The sequence below is a fragment of the Carassius carassius genome, chromosome 50, assembly GCF_963082965.1.
Source record: "Carassius carassius chromosome 50, fCarCar2.1, whole genome shotgun sequence".
Classification (NCBI taxonomy): Eukaryota; Metazoa; Chordata; class Actinopteri; order Cypriniformes; family Cyprinidae; genus Carassius; species Carassius carassius.
The window spans coordinates 19037188-19065104 of record NC_081804.1 but is presented as its reverse complement, the minus strand read 5'-3'; the positions used below and the strand labels follow the sequence as shown (position 1 = coordinate 19065104).

General features: G+C 38.5%; 2 protein-coding genes across 3 annotated transcripts; one reads left to right on the top strand and one right to left on the bottom strand.

Moving 5' to 3' along the window:
• The first annotated feature begins 10 nt into the window (after window positions 1–10).
• Window positions 11–12687, top strand: vps4a (vacuolar protein sorting 4 homolog A). Its single transcript, XM_059546610.1, has 11 exons — window positions 11–211; window positions 1762–1873; window positions 2318–2462; window positions 2566–2627; window positions 2729–2848; window positions 5813–5969; window positions 6046–6194; window positions 6606–6687; window positions 6786–7005; window positions 7171–7311; window positions 12479–12687. Exons 1-11 carry the CDS (start codon window positions 191–193, stop codon window positions 12578–12580), a joined length of 1311 nt encoding a protein of 436 aa, XP_059402593.1. The 5' UTR covers window positions 11–190; the 3' UTR covers window positions 12581–12687.
• A 1291-nt stretch (window positions 12688–13978) lies between these two features.
• Window positions 13979–20877, bottom strand: cdk10 (cyclin dependent kinase 10). 2 transcript variants are annotated; one of them, XM_059546000.1, is made up of 15 exons: window positions 20490–20877; window positions 19762–19988; window positions 19168–19278; window positions 19002–19074; window positions 18780–18851; window positions 17416–17518; window positions 17204–17285; window positions 16310–16377; window positions 16101–16153; window positions 15765–15834; window positions 15614–15673; window positions 14961–15084; window positions 14707–14846; window positions 14439–14491; window positions 13979–14343 (listed from the first exon to the last, which is right to left on the bottom strand). In XM_059546000.1, the coding sequence occupies exons 3-15, from the start codon at window positions 19255–19257 to the stop codon at window positions 14249–14251; spliced, it is 1083 nt and encodes a 360-aa protein (XP_059401983.1). In that variant the 5' UTR covers window positions 19258–19278; window positions 19762–19988; window positions 20490–20877; the 3' UTR covers window positions 13979–14248. The 2 variants fall into 2 exon arrangements, with proteins under 2 accessions (XP_059401983.1, XP_059401984.1); XM_059546001.1 differs by lacking the exons at window positions 19762–19988; window positions 20490–20877 and having other exon boundaries at window positions 19168–19384.
• Between the last annotated feature and the right edge of the window lie 7040 nt (window positions 20878–27917).

The window sequence follows — 27917 nt, the reverse complement described above, 5'->3', positions numbered from 1 at the left end:
TGGAGCTTTGTTTCCGGAGGACGGGACACGAGTGAACACTGGAGGGAAGCATCTTCCGCTTCTATGTTCACTTATTACGTTATATTAACCTTCATTAAATTAATCGTTTTGTTGTTTAACGAACAATTTGAATATACCATAAATACCAATAATAGGACACAGCAGTGAAACCTATAAACCGTGAGATGAAATGACAACGTCAACACTGCAGGTTAGTTTACATTAGCTTTAGATGTAGTTCATCATCATCCACATTTAATCAAATCATAAACTGAACAAATTAACTGTAATCACTGGTCGTTCATAATTCACACACGTCAGGAGCGTTAAACGTCGAAACATACCGGAAATCATCGGAGAGTACGTTAGGCTAACTGTATTTAACATTAGCATCCATGTAAACAAAACTCACTTCAGTGCATATTAATTTATAAGATGTTATTCGATATAGGACACAGCTAAAATTTTGTAGAGATGTCATTTGAATTATATGTTTAAGCTTGTCCTGCTTTCATGAAGTCATTTTTGATCGGCTGCTGTAGATTTATTTATTAACGTCACCTATAATAAACCTGTTTGTTTATCTGCAGTCTGTGGGTCAACGATTCAATGCCAGTTAATCAAATATACACACACTTCTGAAATTAAACAAGTAGTTACATGATATTTACTTGGAATTAAATCCATACTTGGAAATAGAACAATAAACTGCAAAATATATAGAAAAACTGCTGGCAGGAGTCTAATAGTTATTGCCCACAGTTATAATACTAAATTGAAACTGTATACTATAAACGTAATAGAATTTAAGTTAGATGTACTCAGAATTGCTGAATTTAAGATGAACTTATAATTTACTTGGTATTTAAGAAAAATATATTAGAAAATAGAAATCGAGCACTTTTTGCTCGGCTGTATATACTTGGCGCATTTTGGAATAGCTGCTATAATCTATTTATACTTATGAATTTTTCTTTATCAGATCAACTACATTTCTGAAGCTTTACCAGGGGATCGTTTTTTGATTTTATTATTATTTTAATTAATCAAATTTGGAAGAAAGATTTGCTTAAATGGTGATGCCATTAAGCAATACATTATTTTCTTTACAGGGGTTAAAAATAATCATTTTACCTATTTTATGGAGAAAAAAATAAAAATAAAAAAAATAAAGACCTTCAGCACCCATTATATACCAATGAATTTAATAAAAAAAATTAGCATACCACAAAAAGTTGGGTGGATATTACTCCAAATGAACATCCTTTATTTTTCAGGTCAGATATAACAGATAAACTGTTATCAGGATACTTGTATTCTGTTAGGGGACATATTCTGAAGGAAATACTTAAATAAGTATTTCATTTATTGCCTCCGGGATGCATGTACCCTAATGGCATATGGGACTGTTTAATTGTTGTTGTAACTTTTAAATTGTATGATTTTATTGTCCAAAACTAAATTTGTTAAGTGTCAAAAGAAATGTCTGATAAACAAATTTACTTGATCTTGTTTCCCTCAGTCAAACTCACTGTTTTATTTTTAAAATGAATACATGGGCTTTAACATCTTTTTCAACTCTCAAAATTCAATATTTTCACATTTTTGTTTTATGTACGTTTCTAATTCCAGCAGAATTAGTACTGTAGCCTGCTGTGTTTTGACCTCAGGTTGAGTTGATGTGAAATGAGCGCTTGTAAATCATAGATTAGTCTGTCAGTTCGTGGAGCCGTCAGTAGCTCTGTCATCTGTCATGTTCAGAAAGCGATTGAGCTGGTCACTAAAGCCACAGAGGAGGACAAGGCCAAGAACTATGAGGAGGCGCTGAGGCTCTACCAGCATGCTGTGGAGTACTTCCTGCACGCCATCAAATGTGAGTGAACTGACATCCAAATGAACCCCATTTACTTTCTGAAAATCTTATTGTACAGAGTCAATTGGAAATAAAGTCAATCTTGGTTTTTCATAAAAATGTAGATGTTCTGCCTCTGAAACAACTCTCTTGTTTGGCTGATGTCACCAAAGTCTGGCAGGCTATTGGTTAATGTTGAAAAGCTAATAACAAGAGATACAAAAAAGAAGTGATAGCATTGGGAATGGATTTGTACAGCCTTGTACTGAGAGTCCTGCAAATCCACTGTCCACTGCAAACTCACGTCCAAAAGGTTGAAAATCATAAACTACTTCCCTTTCAGTCTTTCATGTGGGGGTTACTGAAAGTTGGATCAAGATGTTTTTAAAATTTACATGTAATGTGTAAATGTAACAATTCTTATGAAATATTTAAAGACGCACCATTGATCCTTTTGTTTCTCAGATGAAGCGCACAGTGACAAGGCGAAGGAAAGCATTCGTGGGAAGTGTATGCAGTATCTGGACAGAGCCGAGAAACTCAAGGACTACTTGAAGAACAAGGACAAACAGGGCAAGAAACCAGTGAAGGAAGCACAGAGCAATGACAAGTACGCTTTCATTTGTTATCTGTTCTGCTGTGTGGTGTTGGAGAATCATGTCCATTGCTCACAGAGATAAACTGTGTGTGTGTGTGTGTGTGTGTGTGTGCAGAAGTGACAGTGACAGTGAGGGAGAAAATCCTGAAAAAAAGAAACTCCAGGATCATCTGATGGGTGAGTCTGTGTCTTAAATGTCTCTTTGTGTTAATGCAAAGGAAACACACCTGCAGTCTTGTGTATTATCATGATGATGAGGTGTTGGTTGATGTTTTCAGGTGCGATTGTGATGGAGAAGCCCAATGTGAGGTGGAGCGATGTGGCCGGACTCGAGGGGGCAAAAGAAGCCCTGAAAGAGGCGGTCATTCTGCCCATCAAATTCCCTCACCTGTTCACAGGTCAGTCTGTGTGCCAGTAATTTGAGAGATTAATGTATAATATTGTGTTATCCTCGAGCTCATGTGTTACCCAGCAAACAGAGTCTGACAGATATATATATATATATTTTAAATGAATCCATTACTGTTCAAAAGTTTGGGGTCAATAAGGTTTTATTTTCTCTCTTGATAGAAATGAATCCAAAGTGACAGTAAATACTTTATTATGGACAAAAGATAAAAATTAATAACTGACTAACTAAATAAATAAATAATGTTTTTGTTTCATCAATTCATCAACAAATCTTGAAAAAAATGGATATCACAAATATTCTGCAACTCAACTGTTTTTCAACATTGAAAATATGTTTCTTGATTATAAATCAGCATATCAGTATGATTTCTGAAGATCATGTGACACTGAAGACTGGAGGAATGATGCTGAAAATACAGCTGCACATCACCGAAAGAAATTACATTTAAAGAAATTGAATATTAAATTAAATTGACATGCAATATATATATATATACACACAATACAGACCAAAAGTTTGGACACACCTTCTCATTCAAAGAGTTTTCTTTATTTTCATGACTATGAAAATTGTAGATTCACACTGAAGGCATCAAAACTATGAATTAACACATGTGGAATTATATGTGGAATTATCTACATAACAAAAAAGTGTGTAACAACTGAAAATATGTCATATTCTAGGTTCTTCAAAGTAGCCACCTTTTGCTTTGATTACTGCTTTGCACACTCTTGGCATTCTCTTGATGAGCTTCAAGAGGTAGTCACCTGAAATGGTTTTCACTTCACAGGTGTGCCCTGTCAGGTTTAATAAGTGTGTTTCTTGCCTTATAAATGGGGTTGGGACCATCAGTTGTGTTGTGCAGAAGTCAGGTGGATACACAGCTGATAGTCCGACTGAATAGACTGTTAGAATTTGTATTATGGCAAGAAAAAAGCAGCTAAGTACAGGAAAACGAGTGGCCATCATTACTTTAAGAAATGAAGGTCAGTCAGTCTTTTAACCTTCAAAACTTTTAAAGTGTCCCCAAGTGCAGTCACAAAAACCATCAAGCGCTACAAAGAAACTGGCTCCCATGCGGACCGCCCCAGGAAAGGAAGACCAAGAGTCACCTCTGCTGCGGAGGATAAGTTCATCCGAGTCGCCAGCCTCAGAAATCACTGGTTAACAGCAGCTCAGATTAGAGACCAGGTCAATGAGTTCTAGCAGCAGACACATCTCTAGAACAACTGTTAAGAGGAGACCGTGTGAATCAGGCCTTCATGGTAGAATATCTGCTAGGACACACAGACACTATTTAACTGAACAGAGATGACATCACTGAATTCAATGATGAACTGCCTTTAACTATCATTTTTGCATTATTGACACTGTTTTCCTAATGAATGTTGTTCAGTTTCTTTGACGCAATGTATTTTGTTTAGAGCGCTATATAAATAAAGGTGACTTTGACTAGGAAACCACTGCTAAAAGTGAGAAAGTGAAAGTGACATTCAGCCAAGTATGGTGACCCATACTCAGAATTCGTGCTCTGCATTTAACCCATCCAAAGTGCACACACACACACTGTGAGCACACACCTGGTACAGTGGGCAGCCATTTATGCTGCAGTGCCCGGGGAGCAGTTGGGGGTTCGATGCCTTGCTCAAGGGCACCTCAGTCGTGGTATTGAAGGTGGAGAGAGAACTGTACATGCACTCCCCCCACCCACAATTCCTGCCAGCCCGGGACTCGAACTCACAACCTTTCGATTGTGAATCCGATTATCTAACCACTAGGCCACGACTTCCTAGTGAAAGGCAACAAGCAGAAGAGACTTGTTTGTGCTAAAGAACACAAGGAATGGACATTAGACCAGTGGAAATCTGTGCTTTGGTCTGATGAGTCCAAATTTGAGATCTTTGGTTCCAACCACCGTGTCTTTGTGCGACACAGAAAAGGTGAACGGATGGACTCTACATGCCTGGTTCCCACCGTGAAGCATGGAGGAGGAGGTGTGATGGTGTGGGGGTGCTTTGCTGGTGACACTGTTGGGGATTTATTCAAAATTGAAGGCATATTGAACCAGCATGGCTACCACAGCATCTTGCAGCGGCATGCTATTCCATCCGGTTTGCGTTTAGTTGGACCATCATTTATTTTTCAACAGGACAATGACCCCAAACACACCTCCAGGCTGTGTAAGGGCTATTTGACCAAGAAGGAGAGTGACGGGGTGCTGCGCCAGATGACCTGGCCTCCACAGTCACCGGACCTGAACCCAATCGAGATGGTTTAGGGGTGAGCTGGACCGCAGACAGAAGGCAAAAGGGCCAACAAGTGCTAAGTATCTCTCGGGGAACTCCTTCAAGACTGTTGGAAGACCATTTCAGGTGACTACCTCTTGAAGTTCATCAAGAGAAGGCCAAGAGTGTGCAAAGCAGTAATCAAAGCAAAAGGTGGCTACTTTGAAGAACCTAGAATATGACATATTTTCAGTTGTTACACACTTTTTTGTTATGTATATAATTCCATATATAATTCCACATGTGTTAATTCATAGTTTTGATGCCTTCAGTGTGAATCTACAATTTTCATAGTCATGAAAATAAAGAAAACTCTTTGAATGAGAAGGTGTGTCCAAACTTTTGGTCTGTACTGTGTGTGTATATATATATATTAAATTACATGAAATGGCATTTTTTACTGTGTTTTTTGTTAAATAAATGTAGCCTTGGTGTGCACAAGACATTTCTTTCAGTTCAGAAACATGAAAAAATGTTACCACCCCCAAACCTTTGAATGGAAGTATGTGTCTTATATCCAACGATGGCAGAAAGGTTTTTAATAATCTATGAGTTATAACGGAATATGTAAAAATATTGCCACATTTTTAAGCTCCTTTATTTAATGAATCAAGATCCTATATGTAATTTTCTGAAGACTAGAGTCTGAATGCACTGTGATGCAGGCAAGCGCACTCCGTGGAGGGGCATCCTTCTCTTCGGGCCCCCCGGCACAGGAAAGTCTTATCTGGCCAAAGCTGTGGCCACCGAGGCCAATAACTCCACCTTCTTCTCTGTGTCTTCCTCGGACCTCGTGTCGAAGTGGCTGGGCGAGAGTGAGAAGTGAGTTTCAGTCTTTGCTGACTGCCTGCATGAGGTGCAGGACTCACCGAATGATTTATGTTGATTTATGTTACAGACTGGTGAAGAATCTGTTCGACCTGGCTCGCCAGCACAAGCCCTCCATCATCTTCATAGACGAGGTGGATTCTCTCTGTGGATCCAGAAACGAGAACGAGAGCGAAGCCGCTCGCAGGATCAAGACAGAGTTCCTGGTGCAGATGCAGGGTGAGAAAAACTCTCGGGCAGCTTGTGAGCTGTGAAAAAATTAATCCTGTAGAGTAAATGATGCTTCATTTAGTTTAGGCGACGTGGTCAGCATCTCTGTTGACGCTGTGTGGCTTAGCTGTTGTCATTTCATACATGAGCCTTATTAATGTCTGTAATAACAGTAGATTATGCATACTTTTATGCAGCTAACGCTAAACTTAACCCTGTTCCTAGCCCTAATAATAAATGCATGTTGCTTATTTATATTACTCAGTACTAAACTGTATGATTACACTGTAACAAGTACACATTAAAATAAAGTTAAAGCAAAAATGAATGGACCCACATACAGAATGATGCAGGATTTCCTCACAAACTCCTCTAAATCTTGGGATTGTCTAATGGTTTGTGGGCATCTCTCTTTGCCAGGTGTTGGTAATAACAGTGATGGGATATTAGTGCTCGGTGCTACTAACATTCCCTGGGTCCTTGATGCTGCCATCCGCAGAAGGTCAGTGTGAAAAATGCTTTAAAAGTAGAACCGTGCTAATGTTATTGACTGAAGTCTTTAATCTGTGAATCGTTAAACACTCCCGGTGGTCGGTGTAGGTTTGAGAAGCGCATCTACATCCCGCTCCCAGAGGAGCCGGCGAGAGCGACCATGTTCCGCTTACATCTGGGGAACACACCTCACAATCTGACTGAAGCAGACCTGCGTCAGCTGGCCCGCAAGACAGACGGATACTCTGGAGCTGATATCAGCATCATCGTGCGAGACGCTCTCATGCAGCCTGTCAGGAAAGTGCAGTCCGCCACACACTTCAAAAAGGTAATGTCAGCTATCTGTGGTTTTAATACACTTTTTTGCAAATTTAGACAGGAGCAGTGAACTGTCCGATTGCATAGACCGAAACAAAGTTGTAAGTTTTCTTAAAATCTTTCTAGTTCTGGACACTGAATGTTTGATTTGCACTTTGCTTTCTCTGCTCGTCAGGTGCGAGGGCCGTCTCGCAGTAACAGCTCAGTGGTGGTGGATGACCTCCTGATGCCGTGCTCCCCCGGTGACCCTGATGCCATAGAGATGACCTGGATGGATGTCCCTGGTGACAAACTGCTGGAGCCCATAGTGTGCATGGTGAGATCCTGAGATCAGTTACTTCCTTTCACACTTAGCATGTCTCTGACTTCATGTATCAGTATCAGTTTGATTATCACACTGAAGTCTAGTCTTCTAGTCGGTAAGTACTCTATATTTCACATATAAAACTATCAAAATAGGTAAGGTTTTTTTTTTAGGTTTCTCGGCCTATTGATAAAAGCAGCCTGACGACAGGCATCAGAGAGTCAGTGAATGGACTGCTTGTGAACTGCAAGATGCCAAGAAGGCATCATCCATATATAAATTATAATAAAATAACTGTTTTCTACTTTTGATATATTTTAAAATGTAGTTTATTTCTTTGATGGCACAGCTGAATTTTGCATAATTTATATATACAGTATGTCACAAAAGTGAGTACACCCCTTACATTTCAGCAACCATATTAACATATCTTCTGAAGGAACAATTCTATGGAAATGAAACTTCGATATATTTTAGAGTAGTCAATGTGCTGCTTGTATAGCAGTATAGAAAAAATATTCAAAAAAAGTATTTAAAAATAATTTTGAATGGTAGTGTATTGTGTGTTTGTGTGTCTCCGAGGCGTTTCAAGAAACCTTGCTAGGAAAAAAGCTGAAAATTTACTGTCCTCTGGAAATAACTTAACATATAGCCATTATTGTCAGTATAGCTGGCAACAAAAGTGAGTACACCCTAAGTGAACATATAATATCCTCCTGGGCATGGAGATCACCAGAGCAGCTGGATGTTGCTGGGATCCTCTTCCACTCCTCCATAGTGACATCACGGAGCTGCTGGATGTCAGACACATGGTGCTTCTCCACCTTCAGCTCATGATGCTACCTCCACCATCTTTGAGTGTAGGCAAGACACAATTGTCTTAGTACTCCTCACCAGGGTGTCGCCACACATGCTGGACACCATCTGAGCCAAACAAGTTTATCTTAGTCTCATCAGACCACCAGAGTAATTCTTGCTCCTGGACAGGTTCTCGTCAGCAAACTGATTGCAGGCTTTCTGTTCATGCATCTGTTTTTTGAAGCCAGTTTCTGTGCCTGATGCACAGCACGAGGACTTCTGGTGGAGCCATGTTGAGCCTCCAGTGGCCCGTATGAGAGAATTGCCCTCAAAGCACCAAATCTTAACTGCTCTAATACTAGATACACACATTTGTATGGTCCTGTCAAGCAGTCAAAAACATGAACATGATGAATAGGTCATGCGGCTTTGTTGTCACTTAGGGTGTACTCATACACTTTTGTTGCCAGCTATGTTGACAATAATGGCTATATGTTAAGTTCATTTCAGAGGACAGTAAATCTATACTGCTATACAAGCAGCACATTGACTATCTGATATTTGATTACTAATATGTGTTGCTAAGAATTCATTTGGACAAAAACAAACAAAAAAACAAAAAGTTATTTTTATCTTTTGTTGTAGTGTGTCAGTAGGAAATATTTACATTACAGTTCACATTTCCAAATATTCCTTTTGCCATTAATTGGAGATTGAGGTCTCTCGGAGCTAAAGTGGGCGTTTCTGATGTTGTGGGTGTTTTCAAACTGATGGATGTTTCTAAATGATGCAATGAAAATGATCCCCCTTTAACTATCCCCACCCCTAAACCCACAGTAACTAGTGTGATGTGAGCCAATCAGGTAACATGGTTGAAAACGCCCTGATCTGGCAACTCCCATTACTGTCCTGAAGAGAACTATACTTGATTAATTGTAATAATCCAGCGAGATTTTTGTCCGACAGCTGCCATTGCTCCACACAGAGATCTGATCTCACCATCATCCAGTCCGTCTGGAGTGACGTGAAGAATCAGAAAAAACTGAGACTAAATCCAGAAGAACTGTGGCAATGAAAAAAATATTGAAGAATGTTGAATGGTAGTGTATTGTGTGTTTGTGTGTCTCCAAGGTGCTTCAAGAAACCTCCTGCAAAGCTACCTGAAAAACTTTTAAATGCAAAGGGTGGACAGAATCGATTTATGACATTATTTTTGAAAACATACTCAATTTACAGCATTTTTACATAAGTTCCTCAAATTTTCACAGTGTCTTGGAGACACACAAACACATAATACACTACCATTCAACATAAAAAAAAGAAACTTTTTTTGAATATTTTTTATACTTGTCATGCATTAAATTGAGTGACAGTAAAGACATTTATAATGTTGCAAAAGATTCTATTTCAAATAAATGCTGTTGTTCATTTGAACATTCTATTGATCAAAGAATCCTGAAATAAAATGTATCATGATTTCCACAACAATTTGAAGCAACAAAACAGTTTTTAACATTGATAATAATTAAAGGGTTAGTTCACCCAATAATCTAAATTATGTCATTAATAACTCACTCTCATGTCGTTCCAAACCCGTAAGACCTCCATTTATCTTCGAAACACAGTTTAAGATATTTTAGATTTAGTCCAAGAGCTTTCAGTCCATCCATTGAAACTGTGTGTACGGTATACTGTCCACAGGGGCAGACTGTCATTTTCACTCCGCGATCGCCTGATTCGTAGATTCATAAAACCGTCATTTAATTCGCAGTTGCATACATTACCAGCCTATTGCACGTCAGCCTGATCGACTGCACAGCGGCAGCCCGCAGGCCAGAATGACCGTCAGGCCACCGGGAAATGTCCCGGTGCTCCCGATGGCCTGCGAATTAAATGACGGTTTTATGAATGTATGACTCAGGCGATCGCGGAGTGAATATGACACCAAAACCTGGACAAATCATTCACTCTTGTTCAATATTAATACGAACACTGTATCCGTGCATTCTCTTAAAGTGACAGTCTTTATATTAATCGAACAGCAACAACAAAGAAATGCTCTTGATTAAAAAGCTTTTTTAACTGTAATAAAGAATAATCTTTAATTTATAGTCCAAAATGCAATGCTGTTTTACATTTGATTACTTAATTTCTGTACCTAAAAACTAATGCAAGAGCTACCTAAAAAAAACCTGAAAGTCAGTTTATTTTATTTGTATCTTTACTCTATTGTATTTATTTGTGCTGTTGCTTGTAGTTAGAATATTGTTAATAATGTGATAATATATATATTTTTTGAAAGTAGGGTTTTTCCATAAACATAGCACATACAACGGTACCGAAACCTTGACTCTAAAACCGTGAAACAAATCGAAACTGTGAAAAAGTTTAACTGTTCCACCCTAATATTTACATAATCATTTGGCAGATGGATGCTTTCATTCAAAGCGACTTAGAATAGATAAAATCTATATAAAAAAAAAAATATACATATATACAGGTCCTAAAAAAATTAGCATATTGTGATAGTTCATTATTTTCCATAATGTAATGATAAAAATTAAACTTTCATATATTTTAGATTCATTGCACACCAAATGAAATATGTCAGGTCTTTTATTGTTTTAATACTGATGATTTTGGCATACAGCTCATGAAAACCCAAAATGCCTGTCTCAAAAAATTAGCATATCATGAAAATGTTCTCTAAACAAGCCATTAACCTAATCATCTGAATCAACTAATTAACTCTAAACACCTGCAAAAGATTCCTGAGGCTTTAAAAAACTCCCAGCCTGGTTCATTACTCAAAACCGCAATCATGGGTAAGACTGCTGACCAGAAGGCCATCATTGACACCCTCAAGCGAGAGGGTAAGACACAGAAAGAAATTTCTGAACGAACAGGCTGTTCCCAGAGTGCTGTATCAAGGCACCTCAGTGGGAAGTCTGTGGGAAGGAAAAAGTGTGGCAAAAAACGCTGCACAACGAGAAGAGGTGACCGGACCCTGAGGAAGATTGTGGAGAAGGACCGATTCCAGACCTTGGGGGACCTGCGGAAGCAGTGGACTGAGTCTGGAGTAGAAACATCCAGAGCCACCGTGCACAGGCGTGTGCAGGAAATGGGCTACAGGTGCCGCATTCCCCAGGTCAAGCCACTTTTGAACCAGAAACAGCGGCAGAAGCACCTGACCTGGGCTACAGAGAAGCAGCACTGGACTGTTGCTCTGTGGTCCAAAGTACTTTTTTCGGATGAAAGCAAATTTTGCATGTCATTCGGAAATCAAGGTGCCAGAGTCTGGAGGAAGACTGGGGAGAAAGAAATGCCTGGAGTCCAGTGTCAAGTACCCACAGTCAGTGATGGTCTGGGGTGCCATGTCAGCTGCTGGCGTTGGTCCACTGTGTTTTATCAAGGGCAGGGTCAATGCAGCTAGCTATCAGGAGATTTTGGAGCACTTCATGCTTCCATATGCTGAAAAGCTTTATGGAGATGAAGATTTCGTTCTTCAGCACGACCTGGCACCTGCTCACAGTGCCAAAACCACTGGTAAATGGTTTACTGACCATGGTATTACTGTGCTCAATTGGCCTGCCAACTCTCCTGACCTGAACCCCATAGAGAATCTGTGGGATATTGTGAAGAGAAAGTTGAGAGACACAAGACCCAACACTCTGGATGAGCTTAAGGCCGCTATCGAAGCATCCTGGGCCTCCATAACACCTCAGCAGTGCCACAGGCTGATTGCCTCCATGCCACGCCGCATTGAAGCAGTCATTTCTGCAAAAGGATTCCCGACCAAGTATTGAGTGCATAACTGAACATAATTATTTGAAGGTTGACTTTTTTTTTTGTATTAAAAACACTTTTCTTTAATTGGTCGGATGAAATATGCTAATTTTTTGAGACAGGCATTTTGGGTTTTCATGAGCTGTATGCCAAAATCATCAGTATTAAAACAATAAAAGACCTGAAATATTTCAGTTGGTGTGCAATGAATCTAAAATATATGAAAATTTAATTTTTATCATTACATTATGGAAAATAATGAACTTTATCACAATATACTAATTTTTTGAGAAGGACCTGTAGTCCGTACACACAGCTTCAACTGAGGGACTGAGAGCTCTCGGACTAAATCTAAAATATCTTAAACTGTGTTACAAAGATAAATGGAGGTCTTACAGGTTTGGAACGACATGAATTATTAATGACATAATTATGATTATTGGGTGAACTAATCCTTTAAGAGCCATTATTAATAACTGATCATCAATGATAATTATTATCTATTAGAATGATTTCTAAAGGATCTGGATTAATAATACTGAAAATCTAGCTTTGCATCACAGGAGTAAATGACATTTATACTTGTGTTTGTTAGTCTGACATGCTGCGCTCTCTGGCGACCACACGTCCCACCGTCAACACTGAAGACCTGCTGAAGGTGAGGAAGTTCACAGAGGATTTTGGACAGGAGGGCTGAGCCACGACACTCCATTCAATCCAAACATCCATTCGTATGTAGCTGTCCCAACTCAACCAGGACGATCTACTCTAAACTAACCCGCAGCCTGACCCGAAGGAGCATGCGATCTAATCTAACATTTCTAATCGCCCAATTCTACACTACATCACATTCAGCATTTTGAAAAAAGAGGAAAGCGCAAGAGAGCATGAAGCTTGCTGTAAATTGTTTTATGTTTACATAATCATATTTGTTGAAGTATTCATTTTATGAAGTTTTTTTTGTCTGTGTTCCCTTAAAGCTCTCAGCAAAGATTTATGTTAATTTATTTAATTTAAGAGTTGTTTGGTTTGTTTTGAGCGCAGATCACTTTAAGCTTCAAGAGTATCTTTTGTGTCCAGCTTAGTATTGCAGCACTCTACTGTATAAACGTGGTCTGACACGTCTGGGTCACATTTCACCCAAGAATTAAACTGGAAAAAAATCAGTTGTATTTGGAAAGAAATTGAAGCCTGTTTGGACATAATTATTCATACTGATGATTTTGATCGCTACATATAGTAGTATTTGAGATTTGCTTCATGATACAGTGTCACAATGCAAAAAATAGGCTTGATGTTCTTTAATCATATTTTTGGTAAAAGAAATCAAGTCTGTTTTATGACTGTTCAGATTTTTTCGTAGAGGTAGAATGTTTTCAGTGTATTTTCCTTTGCCTGTGGGCTGAAATATGACCTGGTTATGTGTTTGACACGCTCAGCCATCAACATTTCACCCATTTAAAAACTGATCAAGCAGATGTGTTGTAATAATGAAGTGTTACAGACCATTCGCTGTCATTCATTCTGAAGAATAACATGTTGACCTAATCTGATAAAAAAAAAAAAAAAAAACTTTTAAAAGAATTTGTGCATTGTTTTTTCAGCCTATCCAGTCTGTTTTAAAATGGATAAACCTGCCTTCTGACAGTAGTTCTGTAACATTAACAAATCATCATCTCATTTTCTCTGAATATGCAGTGTACGGTTCCAGAAAAAAAAGCTGTCTTTTTTTCTTTGTAAAGGGGAACATACAGTGTTTTACAATGGAGACTGTTGTGAAGACAATTACACAAGCTTATGTGCCAACCAACTCAACTATCCGAAAATCAGCTCCATAACTTGCTTATATCTTTTCTTTGCGGAGGGCTTTTTAAAAATTTTTGTATAGAAAGCATCGTTTTGAGATTCAAAAATCAATGAGGGATTTGAAAGCAATCAGTTGTTCCCTCACTTTCTGCTGAGTAAAATGAGGAAAACTCATTAATTAAAAAAAGATGACTACATTTAAAATACCCAATTAATTTGAGAATAAAGCTGTCGAGACAGATACAGTCTTACAAAGGAACAAAACATAATAAGCAGATCAAGGACACAATTGACATGCAGCAAAGGTGACATTTTTAATATACATGAATCACGTGCTATTGTATTCAGAACAGAAAGCTTTTTTTTTAATCTTTATACAAAAACAGCAGAATCATTCAAGTATAACAACATTATTTACAATGTATCTCATCTCTGTAAGTCTGAACTGTAATGTAATTTGTGCAATATCTTCCAGAAAAAGCACAAAAATATCCATTTGGAAAGTAAACACATCTGTGATGTCATCGGTGACGAACGTCACTCATCAGGCAGCAGAACGTCAGACTTTGCTTCTTTTGGACTGGTTTTCCGTCCCAGAAGCTCCTCGTTTGTTTCTGTGATGAGGAAACGTGGGCATCAGCTCTGGTTCACATGCTGCAGAATGAAACACGAGAAAAAGTCAGCAAATCTGCCTAAAATATTGCGATCTCAATCTGAGAAACTAAGAAACCAAATAAGCCTGTGCTTACGCAAGGGCTTTTCCTTGAAGTAGGAACTTTCTAAACAATCTTTAGCTGAGGCTCTGTAAGACACAAAGCATGTAATCATTAAATAGCATTATTACACTGCACCAGTGCATGATATATTTTACAAAGATATTTATATTTATGAATCCGTGCCATAAAAGGGTATTTAAACTATGCTTTAATTAGATTCAAGCTATTTAATGAAACATTTCAAATGAAAAAAAAAACATAAGGAGAGCTAAAATAGTTTTCTACATGCACTTTGTTTTACCGGCGCTGTGGGTTGTACATGAACAGCAGGTTGAGCAGTCTCAAACCAGCTTCTGATAACCAGGTGAACTTGTTCTTTAGGTTGTTGTAGGGCTGCTTCCTCAGACTGTACTGCCCAACCAACGGCAGGCGCAAGAAGCCCTACAATTCACAACAAACCCCTTGAGTGTTTCACCATTCATCCTTACATCTGAACACAGGATACAAGAAAACACATTTCACTTAAGCGTCTCGTACTGAAGCTGAACTCAGTACCGGCCAGATGCTCTCATTCGGGGTTCCCAACAGCTGCACGATCAAATCCAGCTGCTGGATCTCTGACGCTCCAGGCAGAAGAGGCTTGTGGGCAAGAAGCTCAGCAAAGATACAGCCAACGGCCCTGCAGCAGGAGAACATGGACACCTGCTCATGAAGAACAAGCAACACACCGCTGGGCAAGACTAAAAGAGCTCCTACAGATGTTACTGTGATATCAGTGACACACTACACTAATGCGTAACAACACACAGATGACATGACAGAGGTTCTGCAACTTAGACTTCAAAGCATCAGCTATTTTTGTAGTGCACATCCTCAAGGGTAATTTTTCAGCACAATTTCTGCTGTTAAACACAATTGTTTCAGAAACAGGTTGACAACAGATGGCTTCAACAAGAGCATGTACCGTCAATTAACAACCTCGGGGCTCACAAGATGTCCATCTGCAAAAGTGTACAAGTTTTTGTTAAAAAATCAGTTTGCCTATGGAGCAAAAAATGTAGTTTTAAGTCTAATTTTGATTAAGATTGTTTCTATGCCACTTGATTTTGGCCATTTTGGTTTAAATGCTCTGTCTGTCTTGAATAATATCCGAAGAGTTAATCTGGTTCAATAACAGTTTACTCTAGCACTGTTCGTCCAGCTCTCACCACATGTCCAGGGCAGTGGTCTGCGTCTTGGTCCCTAGGAGGAGCTCTGGGGCTCGATACCTGTGAAGAAAACATTCTCAGTGATGGAAAGAGGGATTTGAAAGATTAGCAGGGTGACTGAGACTAATCAGCATGAAGTTCATCTGCTTACCACAGTGTGACTACTCGAGGAGTCATGGGCTGTAAGGGGATACCGTAAACACGCGCCAGACCGAAGTCAGCTGTGGAAAAACCACCAGACATCGTTCACTGACAGGACACAGACGTCTACATACAGCAGATCAGTTATATGTGGGTGAACCTCGAAAAACAGTCAGGAACATGTCTTATTTTACCACAAAATCAGAAAGAAACAACTAATTATACAAATGTACTATGCATAAACAATGCTATTTTGTGTGTAAAATGTTTCCCTCACTCATGATTTCATAATGATCACATTCATTTTAATTTAAGAAATGATAATTGTTTATTTTTTATCTCTCACCTATCTTTACACAGCCCTTGTCTGTCATCAGTAGATTGGAAACCTTCAGATCCCTTTGATAAAAATCGCCAGTATTAATATGAGAATTAAGAAGACTCATTATTAGAAGTTCAACATTAGTTGCATTATTATTATTGCAACTTTACTGGGCAGCTGAAAACATAGAAATGTTTAGTGAACAGAACAAGCATGAATGAACACACTCTGACCTGTGAAGAATGAAGTTGTGATGTAAATATGCCAGTCCTTTAAGCAGCTGAAGAACTATACACTTCACCTGTGCAGAACAAAGGAAAAAAAGTATTAATATTCATATTTTACAAGCATGGTCCGAAAATGCTGTAGGAGGAGTTCAAGTAGGTTTTCAATGAAATGACGGACAGGAAATGAGGCGGGCCGCAGTACTACTGCTATCACTTTAAATACACTACACAAGGAATCTAAAGAGAGGAGGCTCAATGAGTTCTGGATGCATATAACAATTAAGGATCAGAATGAATAGACATTGATTTTGTTTTATTAAGTACCTCTTTTGCATTATCTTACTATTATTTTTAAGGTTCCTATAGATCTCGTAACCATATACTTACTATCAACCTTTCTAAAAATAAATAAATACATAAAAATAATAAAAAAACAATTTACACTTCCTCCAAATAGCCAACTTTTTATGGTGCTGATGACACATACCAACGTTTTGGAAAAATACAGATTTGACTACAAAACTAAAACAGGCCAAAGGTAATATGGAGATCAGTATAGAATCAGGTACATAGAGTATTCACAATGTGGCCCAATTAAATTTTCAGATTTAATGACCTGAACTGCTGTAGCTGCTCAGGGCACGGTGGTGATGTCATATATATCAAAGCATTAAAAAAGCCTTGCTTCACGTTTGTTTTCTTTGACAAATTTGTTAAGAAGATTCATCCATTTGAGGAGTGAAAAAAAACAAACAGCGTGTTTTTGCAAACTTCAAAATGCTAGAAATTCTGGTACATCAAAAGTTGAATATTAAACCTATGGTTGAAACCTAGTTGAAATCTATTCTGATTTATGACATAGCATTTCAGACTGAAGATGAGGGCACGGATCAAACACACCTGAGCTTCAGAGAAGGGGGACTGCATGTTCTCCAGCAGACTGGCCAGATCCTGCTCACAGTAACTCATCACCAGAAAGAGGCTGCCGTGAAAAATAATAGGTCATTATGAAATAAGACACGGTACAACCAGACTTATACACAAATGCAGTAAACAGAAGCCTGTCGTTATATCTGTAAGTGTATAGCATACAGAATATTTTCTTCAATCACCTCTCCAAATGGCTTCCCACCACCACTTCTTTCAGCTCCACAATGTTTGGGTGTCTCAATCTGAGCAGCAAGTTAATTTCCCTCAAACTGCTAATGGGAATCCCTGAACACATATAGACAAAATAAACAGAATTCAATTTTAACTTTTGCAGAGAAACTCATTTGTTTCATTGAAGCATTTAAGTCAGGATTCAGGCCTTATCATAGTACTTATCACAGTGACTGTGCAAATGACCTGCACTTATTATCTGACCAAAGCTGCATCTCCCTTCTAGTACTGTTAGATCTTAGCACTGCTTTTAACACCTTAAACCACAAAATTTTGTCTTGAGGATTATGTTGGCACAGATCCAACCTATCTGACCAATACCAGTTTGTTTGTGCAAACAAAGAAATGTCAGACCAAGCATAGGTAAAGTTTAGAGTACCACAAGGATTGGTATTAGGTCCTCTGCTTTTTTCAATGTATGCGCTTCTCCTGAGGGAGATTATCAGGAAATGTTGAATCACCAGTAAATATGAGATGCTAGAATATAATTTGTCATTTTATTTTCTCTACACTGGATCTCCCTCTCAAATTGAGCATCAACTTTAAGAAAATCACTTACAAAGCCTTCAATGGCCTAGTTTCGCAGTACTTTACACAATCTTCTATCATGATATAATCCTTTGCATGATATAATCCATTGTAATCACTACAGGTGCAAAATTCTGGCTTGTTGATAGTACGCTAGGTTATGCCTTGGTCAGTTTCACTTTCTACACTAAATGTCTATGTCTACAATCACAACCTGAGCCACATGACTGCTGTGACTCAATGATGAATTTTACGTACCCCTCTTAACCTCATGAAGGACCCAAAATGTCCCTACGTATGCCTTATCTGTAAATCTCAAAACTCAAAGTAAGTTTAATTTTCATAGTCTGAGCAATGGAGTCCAGCCAGAGTTTTTCAGTCACCTCTGGTTTGCTCAATGAGGGATTAAAAGCCTGAAATACTACCGCAGCTCCCTGTTAAAAATACTTCAACCTCTAATCTTATACCAAGAAATTGGTTATTTTCTACTATAGTAATGAGAGATATAAAGTAGTAATCCACGCTGTAAAGCTGCTATGAAGCTGTGTATTGTCAAAAGATGCTATAAAAATAAACCTGAATGACTTGAGTACATTTGTGTAATGGAGGCCAGCTAGAAAAAATGCTCAGGTAACCTCAGTTTCTTCTTTTCCCTATTTTGGAAAAAAATATTTTCAAATGAATACAACTTTAACAAACAAAAAGCAAACTGTTCATTGAATAGCAACTCCCACTTGTGGAAAAAAGCAGCAAACATGACTGATTTTCATGTGAAGATGCAACTGACCATCTTTCTCTTTATCCATTCGCACTTTCTTCAGGGCAACAATCTCATTTGTCCTTGTGTCACGTGCTCGGTCTGTAAAACCAAGCATTTATTAATCAAGAGAGTTATATCTTGTCAGACAGCACAACTGTTTGATAATAACGCTATTTATGGATGACACACTACGGATATGATTATACATGACATTTTATTTAATTTGTGCCATAATTGCACAAGACTCACACACGATCCCATATGTTCCCTCTCCAATCCGATTCATCTTCTCAAACTCCTTCACATTCCTGCATTTCCCTAACTACACACATCATGGAGAAACACCGCAATTAATGCTTATGGATATCTTGTTTTTCAGAATCAAAAATACAGTTTATTAGACAGTGTGTCTCACCCGTTCTGTGTGCGGGATTACAAACGTCCTGTCGGTTTTTAAAGATTTCAGCTTTAACGGCTCTAGATCAGTTTCTGATGTGCTTTCCATCTCCAATCACTCCACATTCGTCTGGATGGATGATTAATATAACACATATAGCAATTTAATATTGCATGACTGTACGTTTCATGTAAATAGCAACACATCTAGAGAAAAGAGGAAGAGAAACTCCGTGAAAGCTTACACTCGCTCATTTGAACATTCAAATGGACAACTGGCAGCGTTCAATGAGTTTCTGTTCTTGCATATTAACAACAGTTAGAATGTTTTTTTACTGTCTATGGTTTTTACAAATGTAAGACCGCTAATTGACGCTAATAAAGCAAACCAGGCTTTATTTGTGATTTAAAGTGATATATTAATTTTTATTTTTATCTATTTTTATTACCAACCCTAGTCTCAGAGACTGCAAACAAACACTCAAACAACGCTGTCACGTGGTTAGTTGTTACTTTTTATGTCACCAGTTTTTTTAAACAATAAATACATAAATAAATAAATTCCCGTGAAAAGTTTCTCAGATGACTGACCATTAACATTTTTATTTCGTACCTGTGTAAATCAGGCTGTGCCCGTGACAAAACGACCTCGCCCAACAAACACTGGACGTCCCATGGGCCGCGGCTCTTTAAGAGCATCCACTATTCTCAGACCCACGGACTTCTCTAAGAGGTTTTCTCGAGATGGGGCTGTGACGATGATCAGCGGTACAGCAGAATTATTAGACGATGAAGTTGGTGATGATGAAGATGATGACGAATCAGTGCCAAGAGATTCTACTTTGGAAATGAAAAACCAAAAGCATGTGAATAACAGTGGCAGTGACATTATATAATAATTATAAATTAGATAAATTATAATAAATAATAAAATAATAATAAATAATATAAAGAATATATGTGACATTATGTGGGGGCAATATTTTACATTATAATTTACATTATTTTACCATAATGTAAAACAAATAAACTGCAATGAAAACGGACAGGACATTTTTACTTCCTCTGTGAGCTGTTTCATATATTTGTTTAGCTTTTCTCTAAAAACAATGAATAAATGCACTCTCCGGATTACAGGAACGTTTACGTCAGAAAAAAATAATCCCACTCAGAACCATTAATCCACACAACGACAGACTGTATGACAAAACTTCATATAGTTGAAATGAAGTTCATATTCATATTTTATTAATGTCTGAATAGAGGAGTTAAATTGTTCTTACCGTTAGATTATCAGAAATAGTATAAAGCCGATAAAATGACAAAAAAAGATAGTTTTACCTGGGAGAACCTTCTTTCTCGCTGCAGAGCCCATTCCCCATCACGCAATGAAATGAATCTGTCAGTAATGAATCTGTTGCTCCATGTGAATAACTCTTCTTCTGAGTAGCACGGATCGGTTCTCAGTCCTGATCCAATGTAGTATCGCACACACTGCAAATCCCCCGTCTAACTACAAGAAGTCACATCACACTCTGACGTGAACTTTTTTTTAATAGGCTTAAGAGAACCTATTCTTATTCTTGGTCCGGCATTTGGCTCCGTTAAAGGTTATCTAATGTACATTTCTCCCCGAGTCGTAGGATACGGAATACAGGCTACTAAAATACACCGAATCTCCAGCAGTACACAATACTTGTTCAACGGCAGGCACCACACACACACCGCACTCTGTCCAGTGTAGTCTGGTCCCCGAATGAACGAATGACTCTTATAATGAGCCGGTTCTTTTTAATGAATAACACTAGCGCAACTCATGTGGCCCAAGCGAATGACTCGTTTTTGTTTTTTTTAGAGAATCAAACACAAACAGCTCGCTGTTTATATTTACTATTTCACCACTTATAATATACTGTTACAACTATTAATAAATAGTGATGCCTTAATTGATGCGATAAGTAGTTATTCCTATAAAGTGCCAGAAGCATTTGCCATAGAAAGCGTGCAGTAGCCTATGTCTGCACAGCTTCACCGAGAAACAGAAATCAATAAACACTCATTGTTCTTCCTCTGCTCTCTCATCTAATTTAAGTTTATTAAAGTAAAGTAAAGTAAAAAAAAAAAATCAATAAATAAATTAAAAAAATAAAATAAATAAAAAACCTTAAACCTACACATTTACATAACCAGAAATCAGGTCAGACATCCTACAATAATAATTTTGTTTCCATCAGATATGGATCTATTCTCTTTCGAATGGTATCTCCCTATTAAACTCATGCTTACTCTGATACTGAAGCCTGATTTGTTCATGTTCATGTAACTGCACAAACCAATGGCTTCAACCAGCCAAAAGAGAAGGAGCAGACGAATATATAAGTCGGCTCTAAGCGCCATTTAATACGAATTTTTCCCCTTTAATGATGAAGATAATTTCCTTGCTAACTCTGCAAGCAAGAAGCCAAAGAAAAAGATCAGCTTGCAGCAGCAGAAGAAAAAGCCATCCTTGCAGCCATCTGGTGTCCTTAAAAGACCAAATTTCTGGCTATGTTGTTGCAAAACGACATGCTGAGAGTGTGACACATGCAGGGACCCCTTATAATCGGGGAGCCAAAGTCTCAAAAGCTCAATAAAATGGGATGAACCTGACATGGTCAGCCATACTTTTTTATTTGTGTTTTTTTCTGTTAACTTTGACCCTAAGAACCAATAATTGGAGGGTCTGCTCTGAAAAATCATGAAAAAATGTGGCCAGTATGCACCCTTTATTTTTTATCAGAAAAATCCTCAGTGGGTTTGGTAGGCTGTCAATAAATGCATTCCAGATACACAGAACACATGTGCTGACAACATCCACTGAAAAAATAACTGTTAAAACACATTTCTACATGATTTTGCATTAATTTAATGCAAATTTATTTGGGCGTTTTCTCACTTTTTTCCAGTATTTTAATTTTTACTTCATTGGCAATCAACTATTCCCCCAAGTTATGACATCAGTCAATATGTAATTCTTTTCACCAAACAGTATAGTCTACTTAATCCACAGAACAAATCATAAAATCAATGGATCTGTGATGATTTCACTAATAGTTGATCAGCAGGCTCAGGACCTCAATAGAATTGAAGGCTACTCTCAAAATTCCGAAAGACATGCTTGATATTTAACACCATGGCACACTTACGCACACACACACATGATTTTAGTAATTTGAATGAGTTTGTTTGGAACAACCAACCAACGGTAACCAACGGTTACCAACTGACTTCGAAGCTGCTCATCATTGTCTGTGGCAAGTGACTGTAGGCGTTTCTCAATGTCAAGGAAGGATCCTCGGAAACCAGAATTTCGAGGATGCTACGTCATCGACATCCGCCGAAGGACTGTTCCAATGTCGAGGATCCTCAGAATTTCAATCAAGGACTGAGTCCTTCATTCGAAAAATATCCCATACACAGGAAAGGATGCATATGTGTAGCCTTCACGCTCTTCGTGCTCTCCAATCACCCACAATCCTAAGCGCAGCTTTGCTATCTTGTTCAAAAATTCTAAAATGTCGAATGTTAGCGGAGTCAGAGCATTAATGGTTTTTATTTACGTTACCAAACATTTGTTATAACTGTAGTAAATATGAGTAAAGTTTAACGTTTTAATGCCAGTACAAATTACTACCACATTGATATTGTAAATTATACAAATACAAATTACGTTATTGATGGCTAACTGAACTGGACCTGTCATTTAACAATTGTTAGCTTGGTTGCGTCACCAGCATTTCTTTTATAAATAACTAGTTAAGTTGTCCAAAGTAATTTAACGTTAATATTATACCATTATACCATTCACAGCATTAATCAAACTGACCTTTTCACTGACATAATGACGCAATGACCTGCACTTGCTAGCCTGTTCCATTTACGTGTTCTCTGAATGCTAAAAAGGAGCCTCACCTAGCCCCTGAAGGATGTGACTTGGAAGGACCAGTCCTTCCAAGGAAGTATCCTTGACATTGAGAAACACCTAGTGACTTTAGTGAATCTGCTCTGGAGTTTTGGGAAAAAAATGGTAATATGGATAATTGTAATGATAATTAACTGTTAGTTAAAGGACCACACCAGTTTTCAAACAAGTATATTTCTGATGATTCCTCATCCCAAATGTATCCCTGTAGCAGCAGCATTCATTTTCTACTAGTTTAATTAGGTAAGTTAGCTTTAACCGTTTTAGCTCCTTTCTGTGGTTCCTTTAAACGGTCATAACTCCTCAAAGGAATGTGGTAGAGACTTACTTTTTTTAAAAAAAATGCTCAGAACAGTGTTAATTTCATTGACAATTTTAATTTCAATTTAATTTGTCATTATTTACATCAACAACATTTTTTTGTCATTGACATTGACGAAAGTGTCAATACATTTCCCTCATAGTTGTCATCATTTAAAGCTGGTTTTTATTTTGTTATCGTCTGGTTTTTGTCTGTGAATTTTTTTTTATGTCACTGCAGTTAAATCTGTGTCTGTATTGCATGTTCACTTTAAAATGATTCATATTAACAGGTTAATGAATAGATGTTTTCTCCGGGAGTATATAATGGGTTTGGAAATTTTTGAGAAATTCTAAAATAATGCATTACAATTTAACCAAACCTATTCGATTTTACATTTAGTCGACTAAAAACGTATTGTTTTTTGATCCTAATGATCTGATTGCTCTGTTAGGTTTATATTCAGTGAACATATCTGCAATGTATTTCGGTCCTAGGTCATTGAGTGATTTATAGACGAGTAAAAGTACTTTAAAATCAATCCTAAATATAACTGGAAGCCAGTTTAAGGACCTGAGGACTGGTTTGATATGCTCAGATTATCTGGTTCTTGTCAGAATCCTGGCAGCAGTGTTCTGGATGAGCTGCAGCCTAACTAATTGTCTTTTTGGGAAGGCCGGTGGGGAGCCCATTACAATAGTCCACCCTGCTGGTGATAAAGGCATGAATAAGTTTCTCCAAGTCTTGACTGGAAACAAAAGATCTAATTCTTGCAATGTTTTTTAGATGATAGTATGCTGATTTAGTTACTGCTTTGACATGACTACTGAAACTAAGGTCTGTCTCCAGAATCACATCAAGTTTCCTGACTTGATTTTTAGTTGTTTGACCCCTAGAGTCAAGGTATGCATTCACCTTGAAAACTTCATCTTTGTTTCCAAATGCAATAACTTCAGTTTTTTGCTTGCTTAACTGAAGAAAGTTCTGGCACATCCAACTATTAATTTCACCAATACATTGACAGAGGGAGTCAATGGGACTGTAGTCATTTGGAGATAAGGCTAGGTAAATCTGGGTATCATCAGCATAGCTGTGATAGGCAATTTGGTTCTTTCTCATTATTTGACTTAGTGGGAGCATATACAGGCTAAACAAGAGCAGTGCAAGAATTGACCCTTGTGGGACTCTGCATGTCATCGACGTCCACTTAGACTTATGCTCTCCTAGACTCACATAATATCCTCTCCCTTCTAAGTATGGCCTGAACCATTTCCGAGTACCATCCCAGAAAGCCTGACCCAGTTTTGCAGTCTCTCTAGTAGTATGTTATGATCGACAGTGTCAAACGCATCACTGAGATCTAGCATTACCAGCACTGATATTTTGCCAGAGTCAGAATTTAAGCGAATATAATTTATTATCTTAATGAGTGCCGTCTCTGTGCTGTGATGCTGTCGGAAACCAGATTGAAAATTGTCCAGGTATCCATTTGAGTTTAAGTATTTGTTCAGCTGACTAAAAACTACCTTTTCTATAATTTAGCCTATAAAAGGAAGATTAGATATTGGTCTATAATTGCTCAAAATGGTGTTATCAAGATTGCTCTTTTTCAGGAGGGGCTTAACAACTGCAGTTTTCAGGGAGTTTGGAAATGTCCCAGAAAAAAGTGAGACGTTCACCACTTCTAAGATATCAGCTTCTAAGCAATTAAGCACCGTTTTGAAAAAAAGATGTGGGAAGTCTGTCAAGATAGCAGGTTGATGATTTTAGGTGATTCCAAAATTCCAAAATTTTGCTATCAATTGCTTCAAAAGTAGACATATTATCTTTTTGATATTGTGGCCAAATCCGTCTGACCTCTGCATTGCTTGAAGATGTGCCAATCACCTTCCTGATATTGATGATCTTCTCAGAAAAGAAGGAAGCAAAATCATTGCATTTGCAGTCTGATAGCATTTCACTGGGAATCTGACTTGGGGGGTTTGTCAGTCTCTCAACAGTGGCAAAAAGAGTACGAGTGTTGTTGAAGTTACTGTTTATAAGGTCTGAGAAGAAATTCTGTCTAGCTGTGGCTAGTTTCACATTAAAAGTATGAAGACTGTCTTTATAGATGCTTTACTATAAATTCACTATAATTAACACCTCTGTTTTTTTCAGAATTTAGCAGTAAGAAATTACTCGTCATCCAGTTTTTTAGATCGACTATGCATTCTATTAGTTTTTCAAATTGGTGTGTTTCACCGAACCGCGAAGATATATAGAGCTGAGTATCATCAGCATAACAGTGAAAGCTAACACCATGTTTCCTGATGATATCTCCCAAGGGTAACATGTAAAGCGTGAAGAGTAACGGTCCTATTACTGAGCTTTGAGGTACTCTATACTGCACTTGTGATCGATATGATACCTCTTCATTCACTGCTACGAATTGATGGTGGTCATATAAGTATGATTTAAACCATGCTAATGCACTTCCATTAATGCCAACAAAGTGTTCTAGTATATGGAAAAGAATGTTGTAGAAGGAAGCAAGAGAAGCCAGAACAGCTCAAGCCAGTGGAAGTCACCAGATGCCTAGAAGTATGCCTGAAGACCTGTCACTGCAGCTAGAGATATCATACCTGGAGGCATCCTGAAGAGTGAGCTCTAACCTGTATAACCAACTGGCATGGACGATAAAAAATGCATCTCCAGAGTTAAGTGAGGACGGCCGAGTGAAAATCAGTCCTAAACAGCAAGAACAAGTTCTCAACCTTGCCCAGGATGTCTGCCAAGCAGTTGCCAAGATCCCAACACCGAAACACTTTGGGACAGCTTTGCACATCCTTAGGGAAACCAGAAGCAAGTTGACTGTGTCACTCTTAAATAGATTTGGGAACAGCATCAGCTTCAAAGAAGCACAGAGATATATTACAACAACGGCAATGGCAGTCACACCCTGGTTGGAGTTGAAACAGAGCCTAAGCTTCCTGTGTGTCTTGCAGAATCTCTTGACCACCTGAGCATCCTCTGGCATTTAGTGCATAGCTGCCCTATTGTAGGACCTGAAACCAAGTTGTGCTGCTCCAACATGGAGTTCATTCCAAGCATTTCTCATCCCAGATACCATCCCTGCAACTGTGATCAGCTATGGTCCCTTATTCCTCAAGTCACCAACAAACCCAGATGTGGTTGAACAGTCTGTTCAGTACTGCATGGATGTGTCGAGAAAACATGGTCAAGAGTATGCCATCATCACAGGAGATCAAGCAATCTATGAGGTGGTTCTGAGTATGCAAAAGAAGAACAAAGAGAAGTTTGCCAAACTTATCTTGCACATGGGTGGCTTCCATATTGCTCAGAATTTCCTTGGAGCCATTGGGCATTTGACGCAGTCCACTGGAATCGAACAGCAAACAAAATCATCAGTGGGAAAGACTACTATGCAATGCTGCAAACCCACACTATGGTGTATGCAGCCATGTTTGCCCTACACTGCGAAGCATTTGCCAGATCGTTGGTCGATGAAAAGAAGGACCTGGAGTACATGTGTGTGCTTAGCAACAATGTCCAGGTACTCCTAGATGCCCTGTGAGAAGAGGATGTAGTGAAGGCAACTTCTGCGTGTGCTGATGTAACTGATCCACTTAAAAAGCTGACATGTTTGAAGGCTGAGTTTGATGAAGCACGTACCTAACCTACCACAAAGTTATGGCTAATGTACATGGATATGGTGATGCTTCTTAGACAGTTCATCCATGCCGAGCGTGCAGGTCTGTGGGAGGAACACCTGCCTGAAGTGGAAAAGATGTTACCATACCTTGTAGCTGCTGGCCACTACAAGTATGTATCCTGCCTGCCCCACTACCTAGAAGCTATGAGAAGCTTGCCTACAAGGGCTACAAACATCTATAATGAATTCAAGGATGGGAAGTTCACTGTACATCAAACAGAAGGACAGTTCAAAGGTGTCTGGACAGACATGGCACTTGAGAAAACCTACAACCGTGATGCCAAGACAAAACTCTTCACTGGCATCAGTCAGCAGCCAGCTGCCATGGAGAAATACTTGAAAGCTATTACAGTTCTGACAGCTGTGTTAGAGCAGACAAAGTCTATGGCACACCTGGATGTAGATGACACCAAACACCACAAGGACAAGGACAGCCAAGGTGCAAAGGAGGCAGTAGGTGTAAGGAAAATAACAGATGTCATCAACAACCAGATGATCAATCCTTTCAAATGTGAAGAACAGGAGCGGACATCAACATTTCAACAGGCCACAAACCCACATCTGCTGACTTGATCTGTGCTTGTGAAAAGGACTGGAGGCACTGGCTGCAGCAAGAAGAATAGACAGTGAGAAAGTGGCCCAAATTAAAGTTTCAAACTTTGCAGCAAAGCCAAAGAAGTCAATGTCCAAGGCATTCAAAGTCAAAAAGGTCTATGAGGAGTAGAGTGCAGTTGTGCGGAACCTGTACTTTGTTTAAGACTAAGAGGAAGACAGGAAAGTGGAAGTGTTTGGCCA

Coding starts and splice junctions, on each gene's coding strand:
- vps4a (XM_059546610.1), top strand. CDS start 191: ATGACAACGTCAACACTGCAG. Junction 2,849..5,812: donor ATTCCCTCACCTGTTCACAG/GTCAGTCTGTGT, acceptor ACTGTGATGCAG/GCAAGCGCACTCCGTGGAGG. Junction 5,970..6,045: donor TGGCTGGGCGAGAGTGAGAA/GTGAGTTTCAGT, acceptor TTTATGTTACAG/ACTGGTGAAGAATCTGTTCG.
- cdk10 (XM_059546000.1), bottom strand. CDS start 19,257: ATGGAAAGCACATCAGAAACTGATCTAGAGCCGTTAAAGCTGAAATCT. Junction 16,154..16,309: donor CACAACTTCATTCTTCACAG/GTCAGAGTGTGT, acceptor TTTTTATCAAAG/GGATCTGAAGGTTTCCAATC. Junction 14,847..14,960: donor CGAATGAGAGCATCTGGCCG/GTACTGAGTTCA, acceptor TGTGAATTGTAG/GGCTTCTTGCGCCTGCCGTT.